This window comes from Sapajus apella, unplaced genomic scaffold (genome assembly GCF_009761245.1).
Source record: "Sapajus apella isolate SASKATOON/1434 unplaced genomic scaffold, GSC_monkey_1.0 scaffold31, whole genome shotgun sequence".
Lineage (NCBI taxonomy): Eukaryota > Metazoa > Chordata > Mammalia > Primates > Cebidae > Sapajus > Sapajus apella.
This window is the reverse complement of record NW_022436971.1, coordinates 1,905,212-1,926,931: the sequence shown is the minus strand read 5'-3', so window position 1 is coordinate 1,926,931 and position 21,720 is coordinate 1,905,212. Positions and strand designations below refer to the sequence as shown.

The 21,720-nt window shown below is 42.6% G+C and overlaps 1 protein-coding gene and 2 non-coding genes across 5 annotated transcripts; 1 reads left to right on the top strand and 2 right to left on the bottom strand.

Moving 5' to 3' along the window:
• Positions 1–1,115: 1,115 nt before the first annotated feature.
• On the bottom strand, positions 1,116–21,679 carry WDCP (WD repeat and coiled coil containing). Of its 3 annotated transcripts, none has more exons than XM_032293981.1 (4): positions 21,595–21,679; positions 11,432–13,267; positions 4,363–4,480; positions 1,116–2,875 (listed from the first exon to the last, which is right to left on the bottom strand). In XM_032293981.1, the coding sequence occupies exons 2-4, from the start codon at positions 13,247–13,249 to the stop codon at positions 2,646–2,648; spliced, it is 2,166 nt and encodes a 721-aa protein (XP_032149872.1). In that variant the 5' UTR covers positions 13,250–13,267; positions 21,595–21,679; the 3' UTR covers positions 1,116–2,645. The 3 variants fall into 3 exon arrangements, with proteins under 3 accessions (XP_032149872.1, XP_032149871.1, XP_032149873.1); XM_032293980.1 differs by lacking the exon at positions 21,595–21,679 and adding an exon at positions 19,390–19,529; XM_032293982.1 differs by lacking the exons at positions 4,363–4,480; positions 21,595–21,679 and adding an exon at positions 19,390–19,529.
• On the bottom strand, positions 3,360–3,468 carry LOC116562143. Its single transcript, XR_004273794.1, has one exon. It is a non-coding gene; the product is annotated as a U6 spliceosomal RNA (small nuclear RNA).
• On the top strand, positions 17,878–17,981 carry LOC116562149. Its single transcript, XR_004273800.1, has one exon. It is a non-coding gene; the product is annotated as a U6 spliceosomal RNA (small nuclear RNA).
• Positions 21,680–21,720: the final 41 nt, after the last annotated feature.

Here is a 21,720-nt window from a genome sequence, read left to right as displayed (position 1 = left end):
ACAATCCAAATGTCCATGGTAGGAAAACGGATAAATTGTGGCAATTCAAAACAGTGAAAATAATATAACACGCACAAAACAAGGATGAACCTTAGTACCAATGCTGAGTAAATAAAAAGCAAGACACCAAAGACTATAGACAATATGTACCGTTTGTATAAACCTCAAAAACAAGCAAAAATAAACATATTCTTTTAGCCAATGTGTATATGTGGTTGTGAAACTCCTTTTTATAAAGAAAGAAAAGGAATGAAGAAATGATTATTACAACAATCAGGATAGTTACCTCTGGGTCACAGCTATGGAGACAGGAACAAGGAGGGACACACAGGAGCTTCAGTGGTTTCTGGTAATGTTCCGATTCTGAGTTAGGCCATGGGTGGTTCATTTTATTACTAAGCCTTCCTATACCTTATATACATATATAAGTAATATGTATCACATAATACCCATTCAGAATTTAGAAAAACTTGATTGCAAAATGGGATTTGTAAAAATATCTTTATTTTCAGAACATTAAACAATACTTTGAAGAATTTAGCTCTTCTCTGCCTGCCTCCAAAGCCAGCAAATATGGGATTATTTTCTATTGTTCCAATGACTATAAGAATAGCAGAGGCCAGGCCGGCGCGGTGGCTCAAGCCTGTAATCCCAGCACTTTGGGAGGCCGAGGCGGGTGGATCACGAGGTCAAGAGATCGAGACCATCCTGGTCAACATGGTGAAACCCCGTCTCTACTAAAAATACAAAAAATTAGCTGGGCATGGTGGTGCGTGCCTGTAATCCCAGCTACTCAGGAGGCTGAGGCAGGAGAATTGCCTGAACCCAGGAGGCGGAGGTTGTGGTGAGCCGAGATCGCGCCATTGCACTCCAGCCTGGGTAACAAGAGTGAAACTCTGTCTCAAAAAAAAAAAAAAAAAAAAAAAAGAATAGCAGAGGCCAAGGAAACATCTCTTGCATGACAGTTGTCAGGAATCAGATTTGTTGTAAAGAATCATTTATATTCTGGACCAGCAGAAGGAATACAAAGACAACATATGCATATATAACGTCAATATTATCACTGGTTCCTCTATACCAGCAATAATCACAAGAAAATGCTACTGAAACATCCAAACAGCCACAATAACCATCGGTGATTTTATTGAAGACTTATTCACAGTATTTTGACCTGAGAAATGGTCATTGTAATTGTAATGGTAATTTAACAGTCCTGCAGTCCTCTCTTTAGGCTTCAGGATACTTGTGATTTCACCACAACCCAGATACTTCCTTTGGAAGTGGAGCCAGGCCTCAAGACTGTTCTGTCACTGCTCTCCCACATCTGATTGCAAACACTGCCTCTGCTTCCATTACCCCAGCAGCTGTCTAGTGCATCTGAACTACAAAATGGGCCCTCACTTCTTTACTAGCCCAGCTCCATCTTGGGAAACTGTAAGAGACGGGAGTCCCCAAGGGCACAAAACAGTTTCTTTCCAGATGATCTTAAAGGAAGGGGGGAAAAGGAAGCATATGTGCTAATGGAGCTTCTATGGCTGAAACAATTTATCTGCAGATGCCTAGCCACACACTGATCAATTCGTTCTGCAGTAACTGAAATGTGTGATTCATCTAAAGGCAGTGAGAAGTGGTGTGTCCATCTGAAGGGGGTCAGGGCTCTTACCTGACTAAGCTGGTACTTTAGCCCATAAGTGAAACAAAATGGCACTTTTTAGAACTACCTCAGATTCAGTTAAATTTCCAACTTACTGAAATATTTTCTCTGACAGATTCTATGCTGGTCTCTAAGACTTGAGAGAAAATAAAAATATCAAATTAAAGTGACAAATTAATTAAGGGAGCTGACTACCGGCAGAAAAATAGGAAAGTTGTATGATCCCAAAACTGGATGGGAAAAAACAAACAAAAAACGGATTTCAGGGACACTCATGAGTGGCCACAGCACAAAATTCCACAGTAGGACTCGCCTGGACTCGACAGCAGCATCGGCACAACCTCAAGTGGTGCCCAGAGAAGACAAATTCACTTGAAATTTCATTCAAGATTTTCCCAGGACCAGTTTTTAAGAGTATCTGGACCTTTGTCGGCCAGAATTTAAGGAAGCAAGAGGGTTAGGTTTAAATTCTGGGAGGTCCAGGCAACATCAGAGCCATTTCCTGTTCCTGGGAGCAGGAGCCAGTGAGTTTCTGGTCCTCCTTTGAGCTCTAATTCTTGCTGGTTTGAGGCTAATATGCTAGAGCACATGACCCCAGCAGCACTCTTCATCCTCCTCTTGAAGCCAAAAAAAAGACCTATAACAATGCTGAGGTGCCTTTTAAGTGCTCCTAAGACAGCTTCAATGCAGCTTTGGACAAGGGACACAAAACCTTAGAGAAACCATACAACACAATCCATATGGCACCATAATATTAATTTATTCTGGGAATTCTGCTCTTAGTCAAAACCACAGTCATGAATACATAAACACCACTTTTGGAGCCATCTAACAAAGACACAAGCCTCAGCCCAGAGGAAACGGGGGAGAACAGGAGAGCCGACCACGGCAAGTGCTTCGCCTGTCTTACTGGTGAGCGTCCACAGTGGCAAGCAGGCCTTGTTTGTAATGGTCTCATCTGAAGAGCTACACAGCAAGGACACTGCAGATATCAGGCCATGCCATCTACATGGTTAGAACAGCCAGAGACATCTAAATGGGGGGCAGTGAGGCCTGTAAAGACCTTAAGAGAAGAAGCAGAATCCAGACTGTGAGAAAAAGAGTCTCTGAAGACATCAGACCTGGACAGGCTGCCATCTCTTATGATTATTTCCTGTGTGGCTGTGAAGGTTAATGGGATAAAGCCCTCACTGTCAGCAGAGAGAAGAATCCAGTGGGAATCTGCAAACAAAAATAAATACATAGGCAAATTACTATATATAGTTCTTATGATGAAACATATGACAAATTTTTTTTTTTCTGAGTGAAGGAATACAGTAGCTGACAATATTCAACTTGTTCCTTATAGGATTTTACAGAGAATGGGGGAATTGGGAAGACTGGGTATCACTTAGGGTCAGGTAGGGGCAAAAGGGGAAAAAAATGAAACGATATTTGATGTTCAATGTGGTGGCTACTGTTACAAGAATGAGGCGTAAGAAAACAACCATGCTCCACATCTGATGAACCTGGCATGACTCAGTCCCTTGCCACTTAGGAGCATCCCTTGTATGTCCAGCTTTGCTTCATATTAGAACGGCAGCTCCTTAAAGAAGTATACTGCAATGCTGCTATGATCTTTACATTTTAGTGCAATAGAAATATATGAGGCTTTCTGTCACTTCTTTGCAGTTGTTACATACTGCTAACTTTTTAAATTGTTTTTTTAAATATGGAACGCTTTACAAATTTGCATGTCATCCTTGTGCAGGGGCCATGCTAATCTTCTCTGTATCATTCCAAAATTTTGGTATATGTGCTGCTGAAGCAAGCACTGCTTTCTAACTCTTTTCTAATTTTTTCATATGTACATTTAACTTTTCATTAGGCTATAAGATCCCTAAGGGCAGGGTGCATATTTTCCATATGTTTTGGCACTTATATTAGGCCTGGGTATACAGTAGGCAATTAATAATTTTTTTTTTTTTTTTTTTTTGAGACGGAGTCTCGCTCTGTCGCCCAGGCTGGAGTGCAGTGGCATGATCTCGGCTCACTGCAACCTCCACCTCCCGGGTTCAAGCGATTTTCCTGCCTCAGTCTCCTGAGTAGCTGGGACTACAGGTGTGAGCCACAACGCCTGGTTAATTTTTTGTATTTTTAGTAGAGATGGGGTTTCACCATGTTAGCCAGGATGGACTCGATCTCCTGACCTCGTGATCTGACTGCCTCGGCCTCCGAAAGTGCTGGGATTACAAGCATGAGCCATTGTGCCCAGTGGCAATTAACAATATTTGTTAAGGCTGAGTGTGGCGGCTCATGCCTGTAATCATAGCACTTTGGGAGGCCAAAGTGGGAGGATCACTTGAGGTCAGGAGTTCAAGACCAGCCTGGGCAACAGAGTGAGAACCCGTTAGCTATAATTTTTTTTTTTAATTGGCTAGGCATGGTGGTAAGCACCTATAGTTCTTGCTAGTCAGGGGTCTGAGATGGGAGGATTGCTTAAGCCCAGGAATTCAAGGCTGTAGTAAGCTATGATCACACCATGGCACTCTAGCCTGGGCAACAAGACCCTGTCTCAATAATAATAACAATAATAATAAATTACTTGTTAACTATCTAGTGAATTACTGAATGGTTGGTATCCCTCATTTTCATTACTGATGTAAGTTAAGATAGATGGTGAAAGAGGCAAGGATGTTGGGTAAGGTCAATTTCTGAACATGACCTACCATGCAGCATTTCAATGAGAGAAAGGCCAAAAGTCTGCTCAACTGTACTGAGCCTTAGTTTACCATCGCAGAGAATCACTGCTCTTTTTTCAACAACAGGACCTAGATAATAAGGCTTCTGCAAATAAAAAATAAAAGTTGTTAAACTGATCGCATAAGTAATGAAGTTAATATTTCTTAAGAAGCAAATGTGTAAATGGTTTTTTTAAAAAAATTCTTATCTATTACCACTAATCACCTGGACTTCAGTTTTTTGTTTTTTTGTTTTTTTTTTGAGACGGAATCTTGCTCAGGCTGAAGTGCAATGACGTGATCTTTGCTTACTGCAACCTCTGCCTCTTGGGTTCAAGCGATTCTCCTTCTCAACCTTATGAGTAGCTGGAATTACAGGCACGTACCACCATGCCTGGCTAATTTTTGTATTTTTAGTAGAGATGAGGTTTCACCATGTTGGTTAGGCTGGTCTCAAACTCCTGACCTTGTGATGTGATCTGCCCACCTCGGCTACCTGAAGTGCTGGGATTAGAGCTGTGAGCCACCACACCTGGCCGACTTCAGTTTTAAGGAGCTCTTTGTTGCTTTATTTAACACAACTAAAACTTTGGAACAAAACAGCCTTAATTTATTTTTCCTTTTGTTCTACTCTTTCCTCAAGATTCCTCATTACTAGGAACTGGCTCTCCTAGAAGGCAACTAATAACACTAACAGGACGATGGACAGCAGCCTGAGAGACACAATCTGATGGTGAAAACAGCTGCCTGGCTGTTTGAGATACAGCTAAGACACTTCATGCTTCATTAGAAAATAAATGCCAAGAAAGAGTATCCTAAGTGGTAGAGTAGAAGAGGATTTGCATAAGTAAAATAAACAAACTGTGGTCAAAATTCACAGAGCTTAGAAAAAGCACAAATAAAAATAAATGATTTATAAATTTTAAAGTCATTAAAAATTGGCTGGGCACAGTGGCTCACTCCTTAGTCCCAAAAGTTTGGGAGGCTAAGATGGGCAGATCACGTGAGCCCAGGAATTCAAGATCAGCCTGGGCAACATAGCAAACTCCTGTCTTTACATCAATAAAAAAGCCAGGCATGGTGATGCATACCTACAGTCCCAGCTACCCAGGAGGCTGAAATGTTGAGGATCACCTGAGCCTGGGAGGTCAAGACTGCAGTTAACCGAGATTATGCCACTGCACTCGAGCCCGGGAAACAGTGAGACCCTGTTTCAAAAATAATAATAATAAATAAATAAAGTCATTAAAAATAAGTCATCTTTAGAATGGTTTCAAATACACCTAGAGAAAAAAATATTGAAACATATAGCTCTAATTTAAGACAAAGCCCAAAAGTATAATCATAGAGTACAGAATAAAAATAATGCTGCCAGGTGTGGTGGCTCACACCTGTAACCCCAACACTTTGGGAAGCTGAGACGGTCAGATCACGAGGTCAGGAGATAGAGACCATCCTGGTCAACATGGTAAAACCGTGTCTCTGCTAAATGTACAAAAATTAGCCAGGCGTGGTGGTACCTGACTGTAATTCTAGCTACTTGGGAGGCTGAGGCAAGAGAATTGCTTAAACCAGGGAGTCAGAGGTTGCAGTGAGCTGAGACTGTGCCATTGCACTCCAGCCTGGCAACAGAGCAAAGACTCCATCTCAAAAAATTAAAAAAAAAAAAAAAAAAAAGAAATATTATTTCTAATTATATATTATGTGAAACAATATCTTCATATAAGCATTTAAAGAACAGTTTTGGCCAGGTGCAGTGACTCATGCCTGTAATCCCAGCGCTTTGGGAGGCCAAGGCCAGTGGATCACCTAAGGTCAGGAGTTTGAGACTAGCCTGGCCAATATAGTGAAACCCGATCTCTACTAAAAATATAAAACTTAAGACAAGCGTGGTGGCACATGCCTGTAGTCCCATCTACTTGGGAGGCTGAGGCAGGAGAATCACCTGAACCTGGGAGGGGAGGTTGCAGTAAGCTGAGATGGTGCCACTGTACTCCAGGCTGGGCGACAGAGCCAGACTCCATCTCAAACAAGAAAACAATAAAAATAAAGGACAGTTTTATAAATTATAGGTCTAACTTATTTTGTTGTTAAGCACTTTGGAGATCAGCTTGGGCAACATGGCAAGACCCCCATCTTGTAAAAAGAAAATAAAATTATACATCGTTGTGGTAAGATGAACCACTCAAAGAATATGTCTACTTAAGGCCAGGCGTGGTGGCTCATACCTGTAATCCCAGCACTTTGGGAGGCTGAGGTGGGTGGGTTACCTGAGACTGGGAGTTCGAGACCAGCCTGGCCAACATGGAGAAACCCCATCTCTACTAAAAATACAAAATTAGCCATGCGTGGTGGTACATGCCTGTAATCTCAGCTACTCAGTAGGCTGGGGCAGAAGAATCACTTGGACCCGAGAGGCAGATGTTGTGGTGAGCCCAGATAGCGCCATTGCACTCCAGCTTGGGCAACAGCAGAGTTGTTGAAACAACAGTTTTTTTGAAACTGTCTCCAAAAAAAAAAAAAAAAAAAAAAAAAGAATATGTCCACTAATATTTTAATATTTTTAAATGAAGTCACAGGAATAAACTGTAAAAGTCAAAAACAACTAATCATTTATTTCAACTCTTATGAAATTATGAAATGTAACTTCTGAAATTATAGGGGAAACTATTTCTTGCTTTTGATTATTATTTTTTTAACTTTTATTTTTCCCATTACAAAAGGGATACATGATCAATTTTTTAAAAGTATAACAAGGGCCAGGTGCAGTGGCTGACACTCGTAACCCCAGCACTTTGGGAGGCCGAGGCAGGTGGATTGCTTGCGGTCAGGAGTTCGAGACCAGCCTGGCCAACATGGTGAAACCCCATCTCTACTAAAAGTACAGAAACTAGCTGGGCGTAGTGGTGCACACCTGTAAGCCCAGCTACTTGGGTGGCTGAGGCAGGAGAATGACTTAAGGCAGTGGTTGCAGTGAGCCAAGACTGCGCCACTGCACGCCAGCCTGGGTGACAGAGTGAGGCTCTATCTAAAAATAAACAAAAAATAAATAAATAAAAGTATAAGAGAAATACATAATGCAGCGAATAAAGTCCTCAAAATTCTATCCTCCAGAGATAACTACTGACAACAGCTTGGTTGGATTATATCATGATAAACTAAAAAACTGAGGAATTGAAAGGGCAACAAAACATTTCTTTTTTTTTTTGAGACAGTCTCACTGTTTCCCAGGCTGGAGTGCAGTGGCGCAATCATGGCTCACTGCAGCCTCAAACTCTTTGGCTCAAGTGATCCTCACACCTCAGCCTCCCAAGCAGCTGGGACTACAGATGGTGCCACCAAGGTTGACTAATTATTATATATTTTTTTTGGCAGAGACAAGGTTTTGCCATATCGTCCAGACTGGTCTCGAACTCCTGGGCTCAAGCGATCTGCCCATTTCAGCCTCCCAAAGTTCTGGGGTTACAGGTTTAAGCCACTGTGCCTGGTCAAACATGGTAATTTTAACCTTAGTTTTTAAAAATATAAAATTTTACATTTACGAATGTTTTAAAAATAGAAAGATACGCTGTTGTTTGCAAGTAAAATAGCCTAAAGAAAATAAATTTTAAAATAATATATTTTTGGGCCGGGCGCGGTGGCTCAAGCCTGTAATCCCAGCACTTTGGGAGGCCGAGGCGGGTGGATCACGAGGTCAAGAGATCGAGACCATCCTGGTCAGCATAGTGAAACCCCGTCTCTACTAAAAATACAAAAAATTAGCTGGGCATGGTGGCGTGTGCCTGTAGTCCCAGCTGCTCAGGAGGCTGAGGCAGGAGAATTGCCTGAACCCAGGAGGCGGAGGTTGCGGTGAGCCGAGATTGCGCCATTGCACTCCAGCCTGGGTAACAAGAGCGAAACTCCGTCTCAAAAAAAAAATAATAATAATAATAATATATTTTTAAAATAAATTTAAACAATTAGATATGTTTTTTGGATTAGACAAATGTACAGAAAAAATATGGAAATATTTACATCTAACATCTAAAAAATAATAAAATAAAAACATCTAAATATATAACTATACATTTTCTCTAAAGGGTAGATTATGGAAAATTTTTACTTTCAACATTAAATATTTCTGTAATGGTTAAATTTTGTTCCTTCATAGGTATATATTACTTTTGTAATTAGGAAAAAAAATACTATGCAACTGTGGAAAAAAGATGAAAACAGAGCTCTGTGTGCTGATGTGAAGAGCTCTCCAGGATATGCTATTAAATGGAAAATAAAGTATATACATCACCTTAACTTCTGTGTAACAAAAGGGGAAATAAAAATACATACTGAAGTCTGCTAGTATCTGTGTAAAGACATAAGAATAAAAATGGTTACCTAAAGGAGGAAAGGAGAACAGGCTGAAGAAACATGAAGTAGGAGTAGGAGTTCTTGGTATATAGTTTTTATTAAAATACTGTTTTACTTTTTAAACCAAGTAAATGAATTACCTATTTAAAAAGATTAAAAAAGGCCAAGTGTGGTGGCTCACACCTGTAATCCCAGCACTTTGGGAGGCTGAGACAGGTGGATCACCTCAGGTCAGGAGTTTGAGACCAGCATGACCAATACGATGAAATCCTGTCTCTACTAAAAATACAAAAATTAAGGCCGGGCGCGGTGGCTCACGCCTGTAATCCCAGCACTTTGGGAGGCCGAGGCGGGTGGATCACGAGGTCAAGAGATCGAGACCATCCTGGTCAACATGGTGAAACCCCGTCTCTACTAAAAATACAAAAAAATTAGCTGGGCATGGTGGCGCATGCCTGTAATCCCAGCTACTCAGGAGGCTGAGGCAGGAGAATTGCCTGAACCTAGGAGGCGGAGGTTGCGGTGAGCCGAGATCGCGCCATTGCACTCCAGCCTGGGTAACAAGAGTGAAACTCTGTCTCAAAAAAAAATAAAAATAAAAATAAATAAATAAATAAAATAAAATTTAAATTAAAAAAAAAAAACATAAAAGAAAAAAACATTCTTTAAAAAGTCATAGTAGGAAAGAAAAACTAGTTATCACATTTATAAATAAAATAATTTTAAAAAAACTATGACTGGGTCTGGTGGCTCATACCTGTATTCCCAGTACTTTGGGAGGCTGAGGCAGGAGGCCTGCTTGAGCCCAGGAGTTCCAAACCAGCCTGGGCAACATAGCAAGACCCTGTCTCTATAGTTACAGAAAAAAAAAGTTAAAAAGATTAAAACTATATTACTGAAAACTTCACGTAGTTAATGTGGAAAAAAATCCTCTTCAAAAAAATCTAGGGTTAGGGCCACATGCAGTGGCGCACACCTGTAATCCCAGCACTTTGGGAGGCTGAGGCAAGATCACTTGAGCCCAGGAGGTCACAATCAGCCTAGACAAGATAGAAAGATCCTGTCTCTGCTAAAATATTTTTAAAAAGAAAATTAGCTGAATATGGTGGCACATACCTGTAGTCTCAGCTGCTCAGGAGGCTGAAGCAGGAGGATCACTGATCAGATTGGTAAGATGTGAGGAAGAGGACAGCCTTATACATAGCTGGTGGGTGTGTGATGATACATTGTTACGAAAAAAAATCTTTGAGAAGCAATCTGGCATCTATTAAAAGTGGAAACATATACTCTTCAAATTTGCATTTCTACTTCTGGGAACCAATCCAAAAGAAATAAAGGTACTAATAGGAATGGAGACATATAAGAGTACTACTGCAGCATGATTTGGAGTAGCTAAAAACAGAAAACAAAGTGAATGTCAATCAAAAGGGAATGGCTAAATAAAGAGCATACCTCAGTAAAGGGTGCACCAGCCGGACGTGGCAGCTCACGCCTATAATCCTAGCACTTTGGGAGGCCAAGGCGGGTGGATCACGAGGTGAGGAGATCGAGACCATCCTGACTAACATGGTGAAACCCCATCTCTACTAAAAATACAAAAAAATTAGCTGGGCGTAGTGGCATGTGCCTATAGCCCCAGCTACTTGGGAGGCTGAGGGAGGAGAATTACCTGAACCCAGGAGATGGAGGTTGCAGTGAGCCGAGATCGCACCACTTCACTCCATCCTGGGCAACAGAGTGAGACTTCATCTCAAAAAATACATAAATAAATGATTGTACCATATCACCCCATTTTTGTAAAAACAATGACAAACCACCCCCACATACCTATATAATCTATGTACACAAAGACCTGTGTTAGATCATATGAGCATGGAGAAAGTCACAAAAGGATCCATGTTAAGCTGCTGGTTACAGAGGGTTAAGGGGAAGATGGAGCAAGGCCATATTTTATATAGAAGGAAAGTATCCATGATAAAAAAAACATGTATGATAATATCCCATGTATATAATATTAATGCATAAAGAAATACATCAAAACATTTTAAATGAACTAACTTTTTTTTTTTGAGACAGAGTCTCGCTCTGTTGCCCAGGCTGGAGTGCAGTGGCATAGTCTTGGCTTGCTGAAACCTCGGCCTCCTAGGCTCAAGTGATTCTCCTGCCTCAGCCTCCTGAGGAGCTGGGATTACGGGCATATGCCACCATGCCTGGCTAATTTTTGTATTTTTATTAGAGACAGAGTTTCACTATGTTGGCCAGGCTGACCTCGAACTCCTGACCTCAGGTGATCCACCCGCCTCGGCCTCCCAAAGTGTTGGGGTTACAGGCGTGAACCATGGCGCCCCACAGCATAACCTTTTTTGTAACTGGAGGAGTATCTCTATTACATAAGGAAAAGCTTGTCTCAATCAAATAACATGATTAAATTTTTCTTCTAAATGTAAATTGCCAGAATTAGTGCAGTCATTTATTTTTCCACACCATGCACCTGATAAAATCATGACGTGGACTAATATGTATGCCTATCTGGTTGGCAGGTTAAGAACCAACCAACCTGCAAAGGTGTACCAACTTGCCTGTAATATAACATGCCCAGCTTAGTGAAGTTCAGTTACAGCACCATCTTCCTCAACAATATGTTTCTTGCAGTACTCACCCACTGCAGGAGCTTTTATGTATAGTGGTAGTTCCTCAAAGGAGAATTTACCTGGCAAATGATGTGAACATATGGAAGATCTTGAGACAGTGGATACACTGAAGAGGATTTCCTCCCATTATGCAGACAGCTTTTGAGTTCAGAAAGACACCGTTGCATTTCAACCAGGCTCCTAGATAAAATTTCCACTTCCTTAGACAGCTCATAAGTTTCCTTTTCACTTTGTAACTTCCTTCCTTGAGGCAAACGAGGAGGTTCCAGTGGGCTAGTGTGGTCCGGTGTGCTGCTATGTCTGGGCAGTGTTGCTGGCTGGATAACAGGCTCAGCATCTAGGGCTATAGAGTCATCACAGATACTAGACAGAGGACTCTGGATTTCTTTAATAAGTGTTCTTCCAGGCCTTCCATTCTGACTACTAGCATTAGCTGTCAGCAACAGCCCTTTGTTCTGGTGACAAAAATCTGGGGAAAGACTTTCAATTAACTTTTTTCTATTTGCTTTATTTAACAGAGCACTGAAAGTAGAGTAGGTAGTCTGGCTTTCACTTGATGTTATTGAAGATTCTTCTTCCAACATTACTTCTCTAACAGTCAAGCTAAGGACATACTGATCAGACTTTGAAGAAGGAAGAAACGTCCTATCAGTGAGTTTTTGTTTTCCTACCAAAATTAGTAATAGTTGGTCTGTCAAGAAACATATCCCTTTTGGTCTTTCAGTGTTCTCTAATTGAATCTGCCTGATGTTTGGCACTGAAGATGGAATGACAGAGTATATCAAAATTATATTGCAAGTGTTGGAAGCCACTGCCACTACCTGTGCTTTAAGATTAAATGCTATCAGATCAGGAACCAGAATGCCTGGAATAGTGACTTTTCTTGTCATGGTAACTGCTTCCTTAAAGGTCACAAGGACCAAATGTGAAGAATCTTGGCCAGTTCCTGTCAAGTAGTCCTTTCTTCTTAGACAAATAAGAGAATTATCCTCAGACTTACGTTGATTGAAATGTATGTGAGTTAGATCCAGAGGTTCTAAATAGGAAGAAGAAACTGATATTTCAGAATTTGTTTCAGAATCAGCTGCTTCTTTATCCACAGAGGGTACTTCACCAATAACTGGTAAAGTGTACAGAGTTGTGTCCTTACCATTAGGTGGGACATTAAAGGTTTCAGATGCATTTAAGCCACAGATCTTATCCAGTGGAAGCTCAGTGGCTATAGCAACCTGTGAGTCCACAGTTGCTGTGATGGAGCAGACGTGGCTGTCCACATCAAACACCAGGCAGGAGGAGCACCTGTGAAGAGTCTTCTGAGCACTGTCCCAAATATAAGAAAGCAGGCTGCTGCCTATTGCGACCACCAGCCTCAGGCCATCCTGGGTCCAACATGCACAGTGAATGCGGCCCTGGGTGTTGATGTCTGTCTTTACCTGGGAATTGTCAGAGTGCACATTAGGGAAAATGGAGACATCCTGTGCAGTCAACACAGTCAGAATAGCATATTTTGGGTGCCACACACAGCCCTGGGAAAGGATAGGTAGTGACTCTCTAATCTCACAAGTCTGAGACGTCACCCATTTGTTTGTCTCCATAGGGCTGGGGCACAGCTGCCACACAGTGACATGCTTCTCATGCTGGACAGCGAGCAGAACAGGTGTGTCAGCTGCAATGGGTGGGGCCCAGGACAACCCACAGACACATTCAAATTGTCCAATGACTTTGGAGTCCCCAAACTTGACCTCTCCATTGTGAAGCTGTAAATCAGTTAGGACAACTTGATTCCCATCAGTCCAGGCAAGGCCATGGATCGGGTGCACTGCTTGATGCAACGCATTCAGCCCAGTCCTGAGTAGTCTTCCTTTTCCCAACTCCATCCTTCTGATAAAGGTTGCCTGAAATTATTAAGAAGGAAAGTTACATCATGAGAAATCTAGACAAATCTCAAATGTAGGACATTTTATAAGACAACTGGCTTAGACCTTTCCCAGGTTAATAATGTGGAGAAACAAAATGACAGGGGGAGTATTGTAAATTAAGAGACTACTGAGCTATAACAGGCAAATGCATTGTATAGACTTTGGATCTTGAATTAAAGAAATAAAATCTGGCCGGGCACGGTGGCTCAAGCCTGTAATCCCAGCACTTTGGGAGGCCGAGGCGGGTGGATCACGAGGTCAAGAGATCGAGACCATCCTGGTCAACATGGTGAAACCCCGTCTCTACTAAAAATACAAAACATTAGCTGGGCATGGTGGTGCGTGCCTGTAATCCCAGCTACTCAGGAGGCTGAGGCAGGAGAATTGCCTGAACCCAGGAGGCGGAGGTTGCGGTGAGCCGAGATCGTGCCATTGCACTCTAGCCTGGGTAACATGAGTGAAACTCCGTCTCAAAAAAAAAAAAAAAAAAAAAATCTACCAAATGAAGATTTTTAGAACTGGGGAAATCTGAGTATGGAACGGAGATCAGAAAATATCATGGAGTTATTAATTTTCTTAAGTGTGAACATAGTATTGGGATTATGCAGGACGATTAAATTTACCCCAAGTTTACTACTTGGGGTAAAATGTCATGATGTCTACAACGTGCTTTCAAATGGTTTGACAAAAAGAAAAACCCAAATTTTCTACCGACACACAGACAGAGAAAACAAATGTAGCAAAATGTTAATAATTGTTGAATCTAGATTGTAGCTATGTGAGTATTTATGGTACTTTCATCTTTTAAGTTAGAAAATTTTCCAATTAAAAATTTGAGAAAAGTCTCCTCCATCATCTAATTTCTATTCATCTTTTTACTGCCAAATCAATGAATAACTGCTTTGCACATCTCTGACTTTATTAGCACTTATTTCAAATCTTTCCAAAGTGGCTTTTATCTCTCTACTGAAATGACATTCAAAAATCAGTTTCTACTTCAACTTCATCATATTCAACAGCACTTAATAATTTTCAGAACATTTTCACATTCCCTATTGCATTTTATCTTACAACAATCTTTTACAATAACGTAAAGTAGGTTAGGCAGGTATTATCTTCATTTTTTCACCCTGAATGTTTTTTCCCAGGCATTTGAATCACTAAACAAGTACATGCTTAGGCCGAGTATGGTGGCTCACGCCTGTAATGCAAGCACTTTGGGAGGCCGAGGTGGGCGGACCACTTGAGGCCAGGAGTTCAAGACCAGCCTGGCCAACATGATGAAACCCCGTCTCTACTAAAAATACAAAAATTAGCCATGGTGGCGCACACCTGTAATCCCAGCTACTGGGAAGGCTGAGACAGGATCCCTTGAACCTGGAAGGTGGAGGCTGCAGTGAGCCCAGATGACACCACTGCACCCCAGCCTGAGCAACAGAGCAAAACACTGTCTAAAAAAACAAAAGTATATGCTCACTGCAGTCAAACGCAAACAAACCCAAAGTGTCTAAAGCAAAACTGTTGGCTGGGTGAAGTGGCTCACGCCTGTAATCCCAGCACTTTGGGAGGCCGAGGTGGGTGGATCACAGGTCAAGAGATCAAGACCATCTTGGCCAACATAGTGAAACCCCATCTCTACTAAAAATACAAAAATTAGCTGGGTATGGTGGCATGTGCCTGTAGTCCCAGCTACTGGGGAGGCTGAGGCAGGAGAATCTCTTGAACCCGCGAGGTGGAGGTTGTGGTGAGCCAAGATCGTGCCACTGCACTCCAACCTGGTGACAGAGCAATACTCTGTCTCAAAAAAAAAAAAAAAGGAACAAAATGTTACAATAATAAACACAGTCTGAGAAAGACTAATTTTAGTATAAAAACAATTGCTGGGCCAGATGCAGTAGCTCATGCCTTTAATCTCAGCACTTTGGGAAGCCGTGGCACATGGATCACCTGAGGCTAGGAGTTCGAGACCAGCCTGGCCAACAAGGTGAAATCTCATTTCTACTAAAAATACAAAAATTAGCCAGGAGTGATGGCACACTCCTGTAATCCCAGCTACTCAGGAGGCTAAGACACAAGAATTGCTTGAACCCAGGAGGTGGATGTTGCGGTGAGCTGAGACGGCACCACCACACTCCAGCCTGGGCAACAGAGTGAGACTGTCTCAAAAACAAAACTAAACAAAACGACTATTGGCTAGACACAGTGACTCATGCCTGTAACCTCAACACTTTAGGAGGCCAAGGCAGAAGGAATACTTGAGCCCAGGAGTTCGAGACCAGAGAACAGCCCGGGCAACACAGCAAAACATTGTCTCTGCTTAAAAACAAAACAAAACAACAATCTACAAACATATATAAAGTGGTGTTTAACCTTACTAGTGATCAAAGAATTGTGTAAACTAGCAGGACTCATTTTTCACCACTCATTCTCTTAATATACTTCAAATGAACTCCATTCCAATCTCTTCTCCAAAACATCTCTTACCAGGCCACCAGTGCCATCCCTGTTGCTGAATCTAAATGACATTTTTCAGCCTTGTTTTACTCAGTGTCAAAGACAGAACTTGAGAAGTTGTCTTCAGACTCTAAATCCAAAGAAATATATTCTCTACCAACCTGGTAGTTTGTTTATTTGTAAATTATTTATCATGTCTCTTTGCTAGCTTTGTCCTTGCTCTTAGGATCTTTTACTTAAAGAAAAAAAAAAAAGGCTATTATGCTTTTCTATATATGATGTCAGATTAAGTGGTTCTGCAGTGGCTTGCTAAATGGAGAAAAAAGTCCCCTGTAATTACTAATGAAGAAAGCCGTGATCTCTATCCTACTGGTCTTATGAAAGATAATAGCTGTTTTCCCCCTAATATCTACTTATGTATTTTAAAAAGACTTTTATTGATAAATAATGCATGATACACTTTCACGGGCAGAGAAAATTCCTAATGGGCCAATTACATCTAAGTCGATTTATATATTTTAGGATACCAAATTCAGTCTAATGTCAATGAGGGTGTATGAGACCAGGGAAGCACAAGATAAGGATTTGAGAATAAGAGAAAAACAAACATGAGAATAAGTTTACTGAGGTTATTTTTTGGGAGGGGGACAGTCGTGCTCCATTACCCAGATTGGAGTGCAGTCGTGTGATCTAGGCTGCAATCTCCACTTTCTGGGTTCAAGGGATTCTTGTGCCTTGGCCTCCCAAGTAGCTGGAACAGGCACCCGCCACCACGCCCGGCTAACTTATGTATTTTTAGTAGAGACAGGATTTTACCATGTTGGCCAGGCTGGTCTTGAAAGCCTGACCTCAAGTGATCCTCCTGCCTTGGCCTCCCGAAGTGGTGGGATTAAGCCACCATGCTGGGCCAGTTTACTGAGGTTTTTAGACGAATGAATTTTAATATTGTCACCTTCAGTAACAAGAAATGTGGCACATTTTTCTCAAAAACCCAATGATTACAAAAATCTGCTCCATTCCTTTCTACTCCTGTTAGCCCAGGTTCTGACTTCTCCCTTTTTATTAGGGTAGAACAAGAAGTCCCCTTGATACCAGTCTCTACTTTCCAAATGAGCTTGCATACTACGTGTTATTGTGTAGAATTATCTTTTTTAAAAGGCAGAGCTCTGATCATTTTTCTTTACTGCATAAATACCTTTGATGAATCCCCACATCTACAGTACATATAAAAAAGCCTCAAAATGTCTTAACAAGGCATTTAAGGCCTTACATTATCACATACTGATATATCTTTCTAACTTTTCTCTAATCATAAAGGGCATGGTGAAAAATTTGGAATCTGGGGGGAACCAACATATATTCGAATAACAATATGCACAACGGACCTGAGAAAGAAGAAAGTTGATAAGTAATTTGAATGCCACAAAGTGAAAGTGAAGCAAGTTTGTACCTATTTCAGTAGAGAAAAAGGCCAGATTCAAGAGATGTTTCTAAAGCAGATGGAATAGACAGTGATATCAGATAGGATATAAGTAGTGAGGAAGAAAAAAGAATTAAGGATAACACCCAGATTTTTAGCTTGAGAAACTGCTGAACCATTAACCAGAGCATGTTTCAAAGGCAAGAAAGGCAGAGCAGGCTGGGTGTGGTGGCTCATGCCTATAATCCCAGCACTTTGGGAGGTTGAGGCAGGCAGACACCTGAGGTTACCAGTTCGAGACTAGGCTGGCCAACATGGTGAAACCCTGTCTCTACTAAAAATACAAAATTAGCTGGGCGTGATAGTGTGCACCTGTGGTTCTAGCTACTCGGGAGGCTGCAGCAGGAGAACTGCTTGAACCCAGGAGGTGGAGGTTGAAATAAGCCGAGATTGCACCACTGCATTCCAGCCTTGGTGACAGAGCAAGACTCTGTCTCAAAAAAAAAAAAAAAGAGAGAAAAGAAAAAGAGAGAGAGAGGGAAGGAAGGGAGGAAGGGAAGAAAGGCAGGCAGAGCACAGTGGCTAACACCTGTAATCCCAGCACTTTGGGAGGCCAAGTGGGGAGGATTGCCTGAGGCCAGGAATTCAAGACCAGCCTTAGCAACACAGGGAGACCCCAACTCTACAGAAAAAATTTTAAAAAATTAGTTGGGTGCTTGCTTTGGCAGCCCATATACTAAAACTGGAATGATACAGAGAGTAGCATGGCCCCTGCACAAGGATGAGTTGCAAATTTGTGAAGTGTTCCATAAAAAAGGAAAAGAAAAAAAGAATAAAACAAAAATCAGCTGCGGGCAGCATCACACACCTGTAGTCCTAGTTATTCAGGAGGCTAAGAGGATCACTTGCGCTCAGGAGTTACAGGTTACAGTAAGCTATGATCACACCACGGCACTCCTGCCTGGGTGACAGAGTGAGACCCTATGTGAGGTGGGTGCAGTAGGGGAGGAGGAAGATGTGTAGTATGTGATGTATTTGGTATTAACATGTGCTTCATGTAAAATGTCTACATGGTACCAATGTACATTAGGCAGGCAGGGGTAAAGATTTGGAAATCACTGACACAGGGTTAATAATTAAAGTCAAGGCAGTAGAGAACCTCACTGTAAAAGATGAGAGAGCCAGCAGGACCAAGGTTTAAATGATCTTCAGGCATTCCCCAACACTACTGATTTTGCCTGAAACTAATTGTATACCTATTGTTTCACAATCTCCAAAGTGTAAGTTTTCTGGAGAACATAAAATCAAGAACCCTGCGTGTTTTAGGAGGGGAAAGACCACTGTATTAGTTCAGGAGAGGGGTGGCAGAAAACCAAGAGCTGGTGCTCAGTATATGACCATTTAATTCTGTTTTTCATCTTTAAAGACAACTGATGATAAGAATCAAGGGATTCAGGTGAACTGGAGCATTTCCAGTAGGTTTAAACAAAAGTACATCCCTTTCCCAACTTGTTTTCCAAGTTTATTGTGTTTCCACTATAAAATGATTTCAAATTCTTTACCCTTATGTAAAAAAAAAAAAAAATCACACATAAGAAAGGTAAAAATTAAAAAGAGTCAACAAAAAACATTCATCCAAGGAAAATTACGACCACATCCCTCTAGATTCTTCTACGCATAGTTTGGCTGTCAAACTTTTTTCAGTCATGCTGTGCAACTTTGTATCACGGTTTTCACTTAACATTATATAATTAGCATTCCCCCATGTTATTTAAAAGTTTTATAAATTAGTTTTAGAGGCCACTTCACATACACTCAGTGAAGTGACATAATGTACTGAACAGCTCCTGGCTGTACCCAACTTTACCCCGCTATAAATAACGCTGTGACCGAGGTCTTAATGCTTAAAGCATTTCCTGACTTTGGATGACTTCCTTGGAACACATTCCCAGGAGTATTATTCACGAGTCACAGTCATATTCGCTCGTTTACACCCACACCCAGCTCGGTCCTCATCCCGCGACCCCTCACACGCGGCCCGCCCCATTCTCCTCGTCCTCTCTGCACTCCTGAATCTCCTCCCTCCTTCCCTCCTTCCCTCCCTCCCGACCCCCATCCCCCATCCCCCATCCCACCCCCCTCCTCCGCGCCCGATCCACTTCCCTCCTGACCCCCAACAGCCTCCTCACATCCGCCAGGCCAGGCAGCAGTGGAGACAAAATACCTTAGATCTCACTGCCTCACAAAAACACCAGCTTCCCTGAGGCAGCCCAACATCACGCCGCCGGAGATCAGAAGCTCTGGGCAGCCACCGGAAGCACCAGCCCTCAGTCCTCTGATAGGTGAGCGGTGGCCGAGCACGCTCCGCGATGGCCCCGTCTATTCGCTTTTGAATGTGCACGTTAGGAGACGGTTTGTCTCACCGACCAATAAGGTCTGGCTCTGCCGCACGGATCGCTGGGAGTCGTAGTTTCCCTGAAAACACCGACCGCAAGCCCGCCACATTTTTCTTCTCCAAAGCACTTGAACTCCCTCCCCACTTCTCTTCGGTTCTCTTGTCTAAGGAGTTCAGGAGCCCTAGGATCAACACGGTTTCTTAACCTTCTTTAAACTCTGATAAAATCTCTCCAGGAAAATGTTCTTATTTGTACACAAAATATTGTGCATTCAACTGAAGCTGCTTCATGGGCCTGTCCCAGCTACAAATCCCTGTCCGACACCGACCCTAAGCGTGCCTGCTCTGGTGTATCCCTTAGGCCTAGTGCATTCCTGAGGCTTCTGTAGACCAGCTACACGCTTGGAAGACTCTGGGTCACATCTCGGAGCAGCCCATGAGAAATTCCAGGTCCTGACCTTCACAGTACAGTTAACCATCATCTTTCTTGAACAACACAGCCCGTCCTCCTTCAGGGATGCAGACAACCTCATCTGGGACCTAAGCATACAGGAGAGTGGGGGTGGGGAAATGGAGGAAGAACAACCTTGGGGCTCATGCTGGGCCCGTTTGCCAGGCCTTTCTCTCCATGCCTGTCTTCCAGTGCCACTTAGCAGAATCATACCTTCACATCAGTTTTTGTTTATGTTTTTCTTTTCTTTTCTTTTTAAATAAAGACGGCATGCCTATAATCCCAGGGCTTTGGGAGGCTGAGGCGGGTGGATAACCTGAGTTCAGGAGTTCAAGATCAGCCTGGCCAACATGGTGAAACCCTGTCTCTACTGAAAATACAACTATTAGCCAGATGCGGTGGCTCACGCCTGTAATCCCAGCTACTTGGGAGGCCGAGACACGAGACGAGAGGCAGAGGTTGCAGTGAGCTGAGACTGTGCCACTGCACTCCAGCCTGGCGACAGAGTGAGATTCTGTCGCAAAAAAAAAAAAAAAGAGAGAGAGACAGGATCTCTCTATGTTGCCCAGACTGGTCTCGAACTCCTGGGCTCAAGCAATCCTTCTGTCTCGGTCTCCCAGTGTCGAGATTACAGGTGTGAGCCATTGTTCCAAAAATTGATATGCGCGGCTTCACATCAATTTTTGGAACAATGCGGGGTGGGGGGGAGTTTTAAAAGTCCTAATTATCCTTCAAACAAAATGTTACCTCCTCCAGAAAATATTTTTCTACATTCCTGAATGTCTTTTTAGGTGGAGGAGGAACTCAAAGTAGAATTCATTTACATATTCATTCATTCACTCCACAGTCTTAATCACTCCATGCGGTAACTGTGTATCCCCGTCCCTTTCAGACTTAGTACCTGGAAGACAGCCATCTGGTCTTAATTCAATTGGTATCCCCAGGGCGCATTTCTTTGCCTTGAAAATTGAGTACCCAATAAATGTGCGTGGAGCAGAACTACGCGAGATGGAGAACAGGGGTTTAGGGGTGTGCGGGGAAGAGTCAGCAAGGACTGATGTCCTCCCTCCCTCCCCCAGCTCTGCTCCTACAGATCCAGGACGCCTAGCGAGGGTAGGAACCTTTCTGGTGCTTCTGCAACGCTCTGAACTGCAGGGCACTGAGCACATCTACTTAAAGTGATGGTTTTATTAGATAGTAACACAGCAAGACCCGGCTTCTACAAAAAATAAAAATAAAAAATAAAAAATTAGCTGGGCGTGGTTGCTCGCCCCTCTAGTCCCAGCTACTTGGGAGGTTGACGCAGAAGGATCGCTTGAGCGTCAGAATTCGAGGTTGCTGTGAGCTAATGATCGCGCCACTGCACTCCAGCCTGGGCGACAGAGCAAGATCCTCTCTCTAAATAAAAATAAAAATAAAGTGATGGTTTAATTGTCGGCCTTTGCCTCTCCTCTCCCCCACCCCCCACAAGACTGTAGGACCGGGTTAACTCCCCAGAGCTTAGCACAGATTCGATGCTAAATAAATGTGTATCGGACGGATGGGCTAATGAACGGATGGATGGAGGATGAGGGGGTGCTCACCACGCTCCCGGGTCAGTGGGTTATTGTCGTTAGCTGGGCTATGCTCTCAAACAGCCGGGCGGGGTCCCTTCCCCCGGGCCCCGCCCCGGCCGACCCCACCTTTCCGCGCGGCTCCGCCCCGCCGCC